The 13,016-nt window shown below is 38.6% G+C and overlaps 1 protein-coding gene across 1 annotated transcript; it reads left to right on the forward strand.

Annotated features, from left to right (window-relative positions):
* The first annotated feature begins 9,522 nt into the window (after positions 1–9,522).
* LOC102708434 (protein AUXIN-REGULATED GENE INVOLVED IN ORGAN SIZE-like) lies at positions 9,523–11,168 on the forward strand. The gene is made up of 2 exons (XM_006653386.3): positions 9,523–9,828; positions 10,325–11,168. Exon 2 carries the CDS (start codon positions 10,448–10,450, stop codon positions 10,934–10,936), a length of 489 nt encoding a protein of 162 aa, XP_006653449.2. The 5' UTR covers positions 9,523–9,828; positions 10,325–10,447; the 3' UTR covers positions 10,937–11,168.
* The last annotated feature ends 1,848 nt before the right edge of the window (positions 11,169–13,016 follow it).

Here is a 13,016-nt window from a genome sequence, read left to right on the forward strand (position 1 = left end):
ATCAGCGTTGATCTGATCTCTCTCCCTCTTGTCCCGTTTGCTTGAATTCCTTTCCTTCCTTCGCGTTATTTCTTGTGCGTGCTTGCTCTCCTTTTCTTTTTCTTTTTTTCCCCTTGTCACAAATTGTCATCTCGTTCATGGGACTTCTGATTTGAGTGATTGCAGTGTTCAGGAGGGAACATTCGTGCATGCGTTGTTAGGTACACTGATGACTGATCAGAAGCTCTTTTTTTCCACTTTTACATATGGAACTGCATGCCTGCTTGTTGTCGTACTTGTCATCTGTAAATGTTCTGTCTTCTATCCTAGAATTGCCTTAATTTCCAGTCGTGTTGCAGTTAACTATAGCTACTAGCCATCAGCTGCATGCTTTCTTGTTGCATCAAGGATTCTTATTTCTTTTTTACCTTTTGAAAGTAAGTACGGGTCGTAATGTTTTGTCTCAAGTCTCAACTAGTAGTAGGAATCGATGGCAATCAGGCAGGAAAGGGCATGGATTATAGTATCACGTTTCCTTTAGTTACTGTATAATAATTAATACCCCCTGAAAATTGTAGATCTCAGTCTTAATTTCTGACAATTCTTTGCCATTTTGAAGCATGCTGTTTCCGGACAGTTCTTGGCCATTTGAAACATGCTGTTTCCTGACAGCTAGATTTCGATATGATGTGTCTGAGAGTCATATCTAGAATAAGGACGCACCAGGTGATTGCATGATGTGCACTTAATTATTAGAGCAACAAAGATCTGGGCTGCTGCATTTAGTTGGTTTGTTCTATCCTAGCTAGACATATGTATGTATATATGCCCTGCATGAGCCATGATTTAGTGTCACACAGATCTAGTACGGAGTGCAGGCATAGATGCAGATCAACCTTGAAATGAATGATCTTTTCAGTGCACTGCTCAGTTCAGACTATGTATCCCCCACATCTATTGTCGCACCCATATATGCTTTGTCGAGTAAGTAATTCATGCATGGTACTAGCAAAGAGAGAAAAGAGGGATGAGCTGACAAAGAAAACACACAGTTTGGGTGACTGTGGGTAATACTGTAAGTACACAGCATGCATCAGCAGCTGAGAGCCTATGAATGGACTGATGAGTTATGCATGTTACCAGTCAATATGTATTTCATTCCTATTCCCTTTGATTTCTCTTTACTGACATTTACTCTCTCCATTTTATTTTATTTTATGTCGGCTCGTTCAATTTTGAATTAACCAACGTTAAATAAAAAAACAGAGAATAATTGGTAGGAACACTACATTGACTTACCTATGGATGATTGTGACTCAAAGTCTTAATTAAATTAGCCCGAGGGCAAAGGTGCGCCCTTCATTTCGTCCAATTAAAACTGAAGGGTGAAGGTTTTTGAAACCGATTCATATGTATATCTGTGACTTAGGGCCCGTTTGGTAGAGATCTAAACTTCAGATCCTAGCTCCAAACTCCAACTCCAGTGAGAGCAGCTCCTGTGGGAGCTGGATAGCAAATCAAAACTGTTTGGCTAGTTTGGTCTGCTCCAGAATTCCTAAAGAGAGAATACGAAGTAGATTGATAACAATAGCCTTGCTGATTATGTGTAGTCATGATTAAACCATGATTTAGTTATATTTCTTTTCATGTAATTAAATATTGATTATTTTTCTTTTGAACTTCAATAACACAACTATATGGTTATAAAATACTATATGATAGTTAACCCACAATATAAATATTTACTAATAATATATAGTAGTATGAGTGACAGATTCAAGTAATTACAATAAAATAATAAAGGGTGGTGGGTCTTTTGGCGTGGAGTGGAGCTGTGGAGCAGCAAAAACCCAGCTCCACCCCTGTAGTTCATTTTTCAGGAGCAGCTCCATCAACTCCGCTCCAAAAAAATTAGAATCTGTATCGTTTGGCATAACTCCGATTCCAGTTAAGTTGGAATTGGGAGCTGGAGCTGTGCATGCAGATTCATGGTGCACTCAATAAACTAGTTAGTTGATTGTTAGTTTTTCGATTTTTTTTGAACAAGAATTTTGTAAAAGGATGGATATAAGCTAGCCATTTGAATTTAGCATAGCGAGCAGAAAAAAAAACATGAGTTTTTGTTGGTTGTACTTTCAATCCAATTAGAAGATGGCCATTTGAATTTACTAGAAAGTGTGAGGTATACGTCCCGGCGAGTGTTCGACCTGAAGATTAATTTCAAGTTTTAATGCTTATCCCACTCCGTCCTAAAATAAATAAATCTAGAATAGGATAGGATAGGATATTTCATAAAACAAGAATCGAGATACATGGTCATCTAGCTAGTTCTAGGTTTGTTTATTTTAGGACGGACGGGCTTTGTGCCAATTAGAAGCAAAATCATCCTAACAAGGTGAAAGCTGAAATTCAAATAATAGCAACTTTTGCTCCTAATCATACGCAGCATTTTGTAACCTAAGCTAGTTGTATATATAAAAATGACATTTAAACCTTCAGATTAAGGCATTGTCCTGTTTTCCTTGAAGAAACCTAAGATTTTGGATGAGGGGTTCAATTGTACTCCCTATGTTCCAAAATGTAGCAGTACAATATTCTCATAGCCAAAACAGCTATATTTTAGGACGGTTGTAGTATCCAATTTCATTAATTTTTCTAACGTCTATCTAATGTAAAAGGCATAGCCACATGTTCATCAGAATTCAATTAATATTTTCCCATTCCAAGGAAAAACAAAAACCAAATAATACAAGAGGAAAGTAGTGGGAAGAAAATATGCAATGCCCCAAAACTTTAGCTAAGTAGGATGCCCGGATTATGTATGTTGGCGGTTAAGTTTGTCCTTTTTATATGTGTATGTTTATGTTGGTACAAAGTCATTCACAAAATTAAGTAGATCGGCATGACAAAATATGATAAAAATTTGCCTAGAATTTAGTGTATTTTTTTCTTTTTTTGCATAGAAGCCACATCGTGTACCAGATCTGAAACTTTGACTTAAATTTTAAGTTGATTTTTTTGGTTTTCTAATTCTTTAGCCTTAGATTTTGGACCATTAAAGCCGCGTTCAGTGGTAGATAACTTACCCGGAGCAGAAAACATAGTAATAGATTAGTACATGATAAATTAATTATTAGTTATAAAAAAATAGATTAATATGATTTTTAAATAAACTTTCCTATAGAAAATTTTCCAAAAAACACATTATTTAGCCCTTCAAGAAGCATGCGTGCAAAAAACGAGAAAATCTGGATTAGGAAGGAAGATGAAGCAATGCGACCTAAGAATAGAAGTATAAAAGTTTTATCCTAAAGGAAAATTTTCTTTGTCGTAGCTCAACCGATTTGTATATTTATACATAGAGTAAGTTATAATGACATATGGGCGTATTTACGAGATGACTTCGGCATCTCTACAGTCATCTACTACCCATAAGTATTAAGAATATTTATTGAAATTAATTCATTTTTGTTAGATTTTTTAAAATGGAGTATTTGAATGATTAGCATCACCCATAGACAAATTAATAATGGCTCATTTGAAATGCATGATTCAAAAAGGGAGGAATAGGTAGAAACATGATTGCAAGTGCAAAACAAAATATTGTAAACCAAAGGGAAATAAATGTAAAATTTAATGAGAGGGATGACTCAAAGGAAATCTAACTTTTCTCCACAATCTGTATAGAATTATCCATTCCATATGAATTTCAAAGAAAAAGGTATGATTGACCTTCATATGGAACAAGTAGGAACACAAATCAAGTAAGAAATTCACAAGGATAATGCAAGAGAGAGTAGGAGACACGATTTTTCACCAAAGATCCTACTCTCTATTGAGATACTCCAAGGAGCTAGATTTCACTCGATCCCAAGCCTTACCAAGCTTGCACCATAGAAAAGCCTAGGCCTTTAAGCTACCATCAAGGCATAGCCCGGTCTAGATCAACCATCTAGGTCCACACAAGGGCAACAAGATTCTACCTCTCATGAAGCTTGCTCTACCTAGAAACCTCCAAGATTGAGCTTACTTTTCACCAAAGTTACATCTTATATATCCTTGTGAAGTTGAGGGAAAGACATATAAACTCCCTCGGGCTATTCACAATGACTGGATTCTTACAGTAATAAGCTCCAATAGTAATAAGCTCCAAGATGTAGCATCGAAGTCGATCTTCAAGTACTCAAAATAACATGTCTCACCAGCTCTGAAATCCTCAAATCCCCCTACTCACAAGCACAAGAAGCACAAAATCCAAGAGGTTGAGGTGTGGAAACCCTAAAAAGCCTTGAGTAGGTCTAAAAGATGTGGTGTGTAATTCCCTCAATAGGGTAGATGTGAGTTAAATACCCATGCCCCTTAGAAATTAGTCGTTACTCACGCATTCAAACAATGAAACTTTGGATGGTTCCTATCGGAACTTCCAATCAACCCTTAGAAAAACTCTATGAATATTTGGACCAGAAACTGTGATCCCAACGATCAAAAATTTTGATGGCCATCGTCAGAACTTTTGATCAAACCTTCCTGCTAGCATTTTTGACTACCAATTATTAAAAACAGATACCATTTTTCCTTGTGAGTGTGGTGTTTTTGTCTCTTATACTCTAAAGATCAAGGATATCATTTAGCAATTTGACACAAACAACGAGCTATGCATGTATGAGCCTCTCTTAATAGTATGGCTTTTTTAATTAAGACTCAAAAACAAATTTATCTATCTTGAGCTCTTGAGCATTTTTCTTTCTTTTGTTGGGGCCACCAATCATATTATAAATATATTTAGGTGCTAATCATGTGCTTAACTTATGAAAGATCATTATTCCCTCATTTAGTTTGTCATCAATCATCCAAAACTCATTACGGTCTTTCCACAGTAAGTTGATATTACATCCAAATAAAATAGGACATCTCCCAAAATAATTGAAGCACCCAATTCTAACATTTTTCCAAGTTCAATTTAGGTCTAGACTATCGCTACCACTCTTTACGAGAGGAAAGTATATGTTGAGCAAGGAGCAGCAATACATGTTGTGCTGATGGATGCAATCACTGGACATATAGTCACTCCGGGGTCGAAGGTATTTGCAAAATTGGATGTCCTATTGCTTGTAGACATGAGGGTGATTTTAATAATGTGCAAGACAAAGATTGGACTGAAGAGGAATGTGAGAACTATATTGTGAAATAATATGAAAGTAAGAGGCCTCTTTTCATTGCTAACCTCAAGGTCCCACTGAAAGAATTCAAGCCAGATAAGAAGCAGGGAATTTAGATGTGTTTGGTTCCACGGTTAGGTCATGTTAGGGTGGAGCCAACCCATTCTTGAGGTTGCTTGGTTGGTGAGATCAGTTGGACCTAGAAAAGGAATATTCCTCTCAAATTCGGGTCTAGCTTGTCCACCAAAATTAGCTAGACTGAGAGAACCCACCTGGGTTGAGCAACATCGTCTGCTTGTCGTTGTCAAGTGTTTCTCTTGTGCGTGCACCCGCCTTAGCCCAATGTCGCTCCCCGTGCTCACCACCACTTTGAGCTCCTTCGTATGTGCATGCCGTGATACTAGCTCCTCCGCTTCTCTGTGCTCCCACGTGCTAGATCTAGAGGACGACAACATTGGTCAAGCTCCTCTGATCCATCGCGTGTGCGCTTGCAAGGGAGTAGAGGACGAGCTCCTCCACATGCTCCCGATGACGTCCGAGCTAGCTCCTCAATGAGTCGGATCTAGGAGACGAGGACGAGGATGGTGGTAGCTAGCTCTCGCTCCTCCACGCGTGCATGCCGTCGGCCGAAGCTAGAACCTAGTTCCACCCACTCAAATCAGGTGTTGCCACCCACCAAGAGCAGCACTCATGCGCGCGGTAGCTCAGAGTAGTCATGCATGTATCAGAGCCGCCATCTGTGGTGGCTAGTGTTGGATATCCGCCTATAAAAATGATCACTTATGCAGGACTTCTGACAAAAATTAATTTTTGTAGGCATGCATTGATCTAGTGTCTCCTGTCATTTTTATTGGCGGGGTATTATAAACCCCCCTGTAATTTATAAGGGGTCACCCACTAAAATTATATTAGTATTAGTTGATGTTTTACCGAGTGGCCTCTACTCTTCAACTTGAGCTTTCGCGTCTGCTTTTCTAGTGTTTTGTTTTATTTTCGTGTCTCAAATTCTTATGAATGAGTTTCACATAAACAATTCATTAATGTCTATATATATTTGAGGATGTTGCCATGTTCGAAACTACTGATCGGCACTAGCTGTGACTACCTTAAAAAACTAGAATAAAATATCCTCCGGGTAGATTCAAATCCTCAAGACATATGGACTCAATAGCACATGGGGCCCATGTGTCAATGAGTAGTACTACGTAGTGTCTCATTCAGACAAAGGTGTGTACTACTCCTAGGATGTGTTCTTTTGAGTCATATTATTACTCGGTTTTTGCGTTTACGTATTCCGAATGGTTGAATGATATTTTTTAAAAAAGTTTCTATATATAAGTTTACCATCTCACCTTGTAGAGTAGATTTTTAATTTTATAGTATTTAATTTCAATGTTTATATTATTGAATAGATATTAAAAAATTATATAATCTTTCTTAAAATAAAGACAGCCCTGGCGCAAACTAGAAGGATATCTGGTGGAGTTAGGCAATTGAGACCACAATTCTATCGTGTTAAAATTTTAAACTTTGTAACCAAAATAAATCAACCTCTAGAATTTAAACTTTGCAACCAATTTCTGTCGTGTTACGTACCATTGGACCATAAATTAAAAACATGTTTTAATACTCCTTAATTACTCATCCATCCACCAGTACTACTTTATTATTAATGAGGTACATTTTTAGTCTTGTTTTTATCCACTTAACTAACTCGTTTCTGAGAAGCTGCAGGTTGTTTTTTTTAAATGGAGGAGGTAATTATATATTAGCTCGATTTCCTTGTTTCCATTGGCATCCATTAATCTAATTAGTATAATCGTGCTATTAATTAATTACAAAGTTAAGGATAGGAGCAGAGAGCAAAATGCTCGCATTATCAAGATTACTACTGCCTCCGTTTCATAATATAAGATATTTGATTTTTTTTAGGTTACCACGATTGACCATTCGTCTTATCCAAAAAAAATTAGTAAAAATATAAAAAAAAATGACAAGTCGTGTTTAAAGTTATTTTGATAATAAAGTAAGCCACAAACAAAATAAATGATATTTTCATAATTTTTTGAATAAGACGAATGATCAAACATTACAAGAAAAGAAAAAAAAGTGAAACATCTTATGTTATAAAACGAAGGGAGTAAAATATAATATTAAGTACGTAGTCCGTGGCTCACTGATCGATTCCTCCGATATCCCAGGCCTGCTGAGCTTTGCCAAGAGCCAAAGGGCTCGCCCCTGGAAGGCAATCAAGAGCTAGCTGTCTAACCAGCCCCAAAACAAGATTAAATTAAGGATTAGTATAGTGCCACAAGGCTCAGCCCCTAGATTTCCGCTGCGGTTAACTTAATCCATTAATTCTCGAGGAAGGATACCGCTCGATCCATCCATCTGGTAGTGGATGGGTGCCTGTCACTGATCTGACCAAGAACAATTAATCTAACTTAATATTACATTTTTTTTCCAAAAGTGAGTAGCTCTATGCTTTGCTTGTTTGGGCTACGTTAACTTTAACTTTTTTAAATTATTAATTTGGAAGGTTTTTATCGCTGGTTTATACTTTAATTTTCAGCATTTGTTTTTTCATGATAAAAGTAGAGGGGCAAAATTCCCGACCCAAAATTATTTTTTTTCTTCGATTACATGTTATTAACTCACAAACATTAGCCGGTGCATAAAAATCCATACTTTTCTAACCAATCAGATGCTTAAGAAGAAAATATAGTCGCTTCAGAATTTAAAAATAGACCACTTAGGTGACTGAAAATCAATATTTTGTCTTAACAATAGTATTTGCTAACTAAACTATATATACTTGTATTTTAAAACCGACCAGAATGTATACAGCACACAATCAGGTCATTAAAAAGAATGATTTCCATTTTTTTCTCTTAAAATCTTTTACGATACCAAACTTTTACATAAAAATTTACTATTTTTCAGACTTACTACGCATCAGACACCTTTTCTTGTATCGTTAGGTTCCAAAAAAGAATAGACAGAGTCCAGACATCAAAAACATTCCAAACTCTCAAATTACAGAGGGGGAGCTGCTATAGATCAAACGTTTAACAAATATTATCCCTTTTCTTTATTATCACTGAAGACGCATAAGCACACATACACACCACAATGTACGAACACTACACTTACATGTACATCCATAAATATATTCCCTAGTCACACATGTTAGGTATAAAAGGTACCAATTTTTATATTTTAAAATATGATACATCTCGATAGCTACTTAAAGATTATAAAATTTCTCTTTTAATTATATTTCAAAGGGAGAGATTACTAAGATGGTATCAGGTTTCAATGCTATATACAAGGTACTTAGATGGTATTAGGAACTTGATCTAGAATATTTTTTAATTAAAGTTCATCTATTTTTATCGTATATACGACTCTCTTACTCCAAACTCATTTTCAAAAACACGATACGGTCTAAACTTAGTTCAAAACATTAATAAAACAAGCGAGTGTCACCCCTTTGTTTTGTTCTAGCTCCGTCCCTGTCTGCTACTGTCTCCGTCCCATAATATAGAGGATTTTGACTATTCACTTATAGCTTTTGATCATTCGTCTTATTCAAAAATTTAGTGCAAATATAAAAATTTATAAGTAATACTTAAACTACTTTTAATAATAAAGAAAATAATAATAAAAATAAATAATATTTTCAAAATTTTTTGAATAAGATGAGTAGTCAAAGATTGTAAATAGAAAGTCAAAATCCCCTATAATATGGGACTGAGGGAGTACCTATGAGTATTGAGAATAATCTAATCAGCTCTATGCTCTTGAAACGGTGACACTATTACCTAGTATAGACTACATCCATCTTATAATAAGTACAGCCCTATAGCTCAAATTTAAAACCAAATTTCCGTATTTTAAAACAAAACAGAACTTACAGCGCAAATTTGAAAAACAACAAGTACATCCGCCAATCGTTTCCGGCTGGATGGATCATCCCCGCCGCCTGACCGACTGGACCGATCGATCGAGTATTGTACATGACATCTGTACATGCTGTGTGCATGCTGATCGACGGAGTGACAGGTCGAGATGGCCGTCCATCCATGTCTGCATATAATAGCACGTCCTCAGTTATTATGCCAGTGTCATTTCAGTCATTAGATATACGACTCTTGTTCACGTGTCAGTTACTATAACGAGATGATGTTATTATAATAGATGATGCCTTCTTAACGTAGGAGAAGAAACAAACGGCCAAAAGAGATCGACGAGGGACGCCGGCCTGCCTGACCAGGGGAGACGAACCCGCTCCCCTCCTCGGCTGTCGCTGCCTTGGCAAGGCTTCCCAGGAGCTTATAATATTCCCCGCCCACCACCATCGCCTCGCCTGCCTCCACTTGCATGGCAGGCGACGACCAACCGCGCCAGATGCACTGCATCCGCCACCTCCTCCCTGGCTTGCTTCCTTGCCTTCTTCTTGCTTGCTAGACTAGCTTCCAACTCTCTCTCCATTTTTTCTTTCCTCCTCTGACGACTGACCGATCTCTGTATCTGGCTAGCTGTCAAGCTGAGAGATGAGCACGATGAAAAGCAGCTAGAGATCGAACGACGCATCCATGCATGGGCCTGAATTGAAGAGAGAGGTGGTGATCGATCGACCTGTGGTGCTGCTGGCTGCTGCATGCTGCATCCGTCTCGATATCACCAGGTATAGTAGTGTTCATAGATGTTCATATATGATCCGTGTGCGTGTCTGAATGTGATCATCTGGTATCGCTAGTTCAGATGTGAGATGTACAGGTGCATATCAGTTTAATTTGCTGGTTGTCTCTGATCCTGTTAAAATCTGAATGGTATATAAAGTGATACTTTGGTTAATCATGGATTTTTTCCCTTCGTTCTAAAATAATTTATCACTAGTTCTGCGAATTAGTTGGCGAGCTAGCTGGGCAGGGCCCTTTTTTTTCTGAAAAGACAAGGAATAATCGCACTTGTCTCCCTTGTGATGTCCTCCTCCGGCCCTGCCTTTCCCTGTGGCCGGCTTTATCATTTCCCAACTTTAATGTAACAAAATGTAATGGGGCCTGTATGTACGACGTAAAGCTTACGCATGGAACTGATTAAGTGATTGTCACTTATCAGTTTCGATCGCTAGCTTCACTCACATGCTTATGGCTGATTCAATCCATCATTTTTCTTTGCAGATTGCTAGCTAGATCTGATCTGAATATCTGATATTCAGAAGAAAAAAAAACATCGAGCTATGAAAGCTTCAGTTCTAAGCTCTAGCTAGCAGTGTGATACTACCTGAGTAACTCAGCTAGCTCATGTACTTCCTGAGCCCAAGAAATGGTGCCGACGAGTCCCCGGAGGAAATCCAAGAGCTGATCGGTGACAAGCCTAAGAGCGATTTGGCATCGTCCGGCGCTGTGGCGAGCAGCAGCGACATGGAGAACGGAAGAGGTAAAGCCGCCGCCGGCGGCGGCGGGAGCAGGCCGTCGTCGTCGCCGCCCGCGACCGATCAGAGAGCGCGCTGCGGGAGCGGCATCAGGGAGGCTGAGGCGGCGGTGGCCAGCGGCGGCATCATCGGCAGGTACTTCTCGGTGGAGTCGTTCCTCCTGCTGGTGTGCGTGACGGCGTCGCTGGTGATCCTCCCGCTCGTCCTGCCGCCGCTGCCCCCGCCGCCGTCGATGCTGATGCTGGTGCCGGTGGCGATGCTGGTGCTGCTGCTGGCGCTGGCGTTCATGCCGCCGTCGTCGTCGTCCGCCGCCGGCGGCCGCAATGCGACAACTACGGCGGGACAGGCCTACTTGTAGATGACAACCGCATCGTTCTTCTTGTTCTTTCCGTTGGCTTTGGAGGTAGGGGAAGGACCCTTTCTTAATTAGTCCTGCCGGATCAATATTGTCTTTGTTCAGTTGATCCGAGTCTTTGGTAAACAAAACTAAGACAAAATAGCATCTTTTAATCTGCATCTTTGCTGCAAGTATCTTCGTACATATATATATATATGGGGATCATCTCACATTCTCAAATCATAAAGCTGCATGGGGGTATATTAATTTCTGATTTCTGGAGCTTTGAATCGCCTTGATGATCATGTCAACTAGTTGATCGAGCTGGCTTGATTCCGCCGCCGCCGCCGGCCGCAAAGCAGTCAACATTGTCAGCCGTGGCAGTTCTTATCTTGCGCCACCGAGCGCCGGCGGCCCCGTCGATCTTGTCGGGGAAGTCGTCCGAGAAGACGGCGCTCTCGAACAAACTCGAAATTTTTTTATTTATACATGTTTTAAAAAATAACAATATGTTTTTGTTTGAAATATTACAAAACTAGACAGCTAGAACACAACGCTCAATTAGTGGGCTCATTAGTAAGGCGGCCCATGATTGCGAATGTGGGAGTAATTTCGGCCCATCAGAACTTGTAATTTTTCGAAGCAAATTTGGGCCCATGAAAGCGAGCAGGTTCGTTTCGTAAGTGCGCGTAATTTGGGCCCATGAGTGGGAGTGTTTTTAGCCCGGAATAAGTTCACTTGAACCGTAAAACCGGGTACAACCGGTCCCTAAACTATCAAAACCAGTGTAAAAGAGGTCCATTGACGGTTTTGAAGATGGTTTTGGCTGACTTGACGCCTACATGGCTAGTTTGACTAGGTCTCCGTTTCACGTGGCATTGACATGACGCTTACGTGGTAATTATATATCAGAAAAATAGTGGGCCCACATGTCAGCTGCACACAAAAATTAATTTAAAAATGACAGGTCGACGTGGGTCCACAGTCAGCTATCCAAAAGAAATAAATATGGTAGGGGAGTAGTAATGACAGGTGGAACCACTGTGATATATAATTGTCACGTAAGTGTCATATCAATGGCACGTGGGACAGAGATCTAGTCAAACTAGCCATGTAGGCGCTAAGTCAGCCAAAACCGCCTTCAAAACCGCCAAGGGACCTCTTTTGCGCCGGTTTCAATAGTTCAGGGACCGGTTGTATCTGTTTTTGCGGTCCAAGGACGAAAAACAGACTGGACGATAAGTTGAGGGACCTCAAGTGGACTTATTCCTTTTAGCCCGTTAGTGCGCTATATTTCAGGCCGTAGAGTTCATAAAATTTCAGGCCCATTTATTCGATCACTTAGGGCTCGTTCTTAATAGCTAACTGAGCTCAGCTACTCTTTATTATTAGTTAGCATGCTTTTTAAATGGCTAAACAGTATGTTTCATGCAGAAACATTTCATATAGAAGATGCATTACCAAAATTAAATAAACTCATTTTTCAAGTCTATAATAATGTATACTCCTATGTTTCATATTATAAGTTACTTTGAGTTTGTCCTACGTCAAACATGTTCAAGTATGACTAAGTATTTATTAAAAATATGATAATATTGTTAGAAAAAAATGATATCGTATAAAAAATTATTAATGATAAATTTAATAAGACTAATTTAGTGTTGTAGATGTTAGTACCTTATTTGTACACTTGGTCAAATTTGAAAAGGTTTGAGATAGGGCAAACATAAAGTAACATATAATATGAAACAGTGAAAGTACTTAATTAACTATACACTAAGAGCGAGTATAATAAGTGAGTACAATAAGTGATACAAATATATTCTAAAAATTGCTACATTATGTTTGCTTAAGGCAGAGAGATGAGTGGAGAGAAAGAAACAAGTGAACTATATATTTGTAGCTAGTTGTAGCATGAGCTGCAAGACTATGCATACTTCCTCCGTCTCAAAATAAATAAAATATATTATATAATTATATTTAACTATTATAGTAGTAGACTATTAAATGGAATTAGATGAGATGCCAATTTTTAGAGCTAGTAGTAGTTTATATTGTTAAACTTGCTATAGGGACTTGTTTTGTTATGACTAACTAGTTA

This window comes from Oryza brachyantha, chromosome 4, assembly GCF_000231095.2.
Source record: "Oryza brachyantha chromosome 4, ObraRS2, whole genome shotgun sequence".
NCBI lineage: Eukaryota > Viridiplantae > Streptophyta > Magnoliopsida > Poales > Poaceae > Oryza > Oryza brachyantha.

Bases quoted from the DNA above. Each gene is read 5' to 3' on its own strand.
- LOC102708434 (XM_006653386.3), top strand. From the start codon at position 10,448: ATGTACTTCCTGAGCCCAAGAAATGGTGCCGACGAGTCCCCGGAGGAA.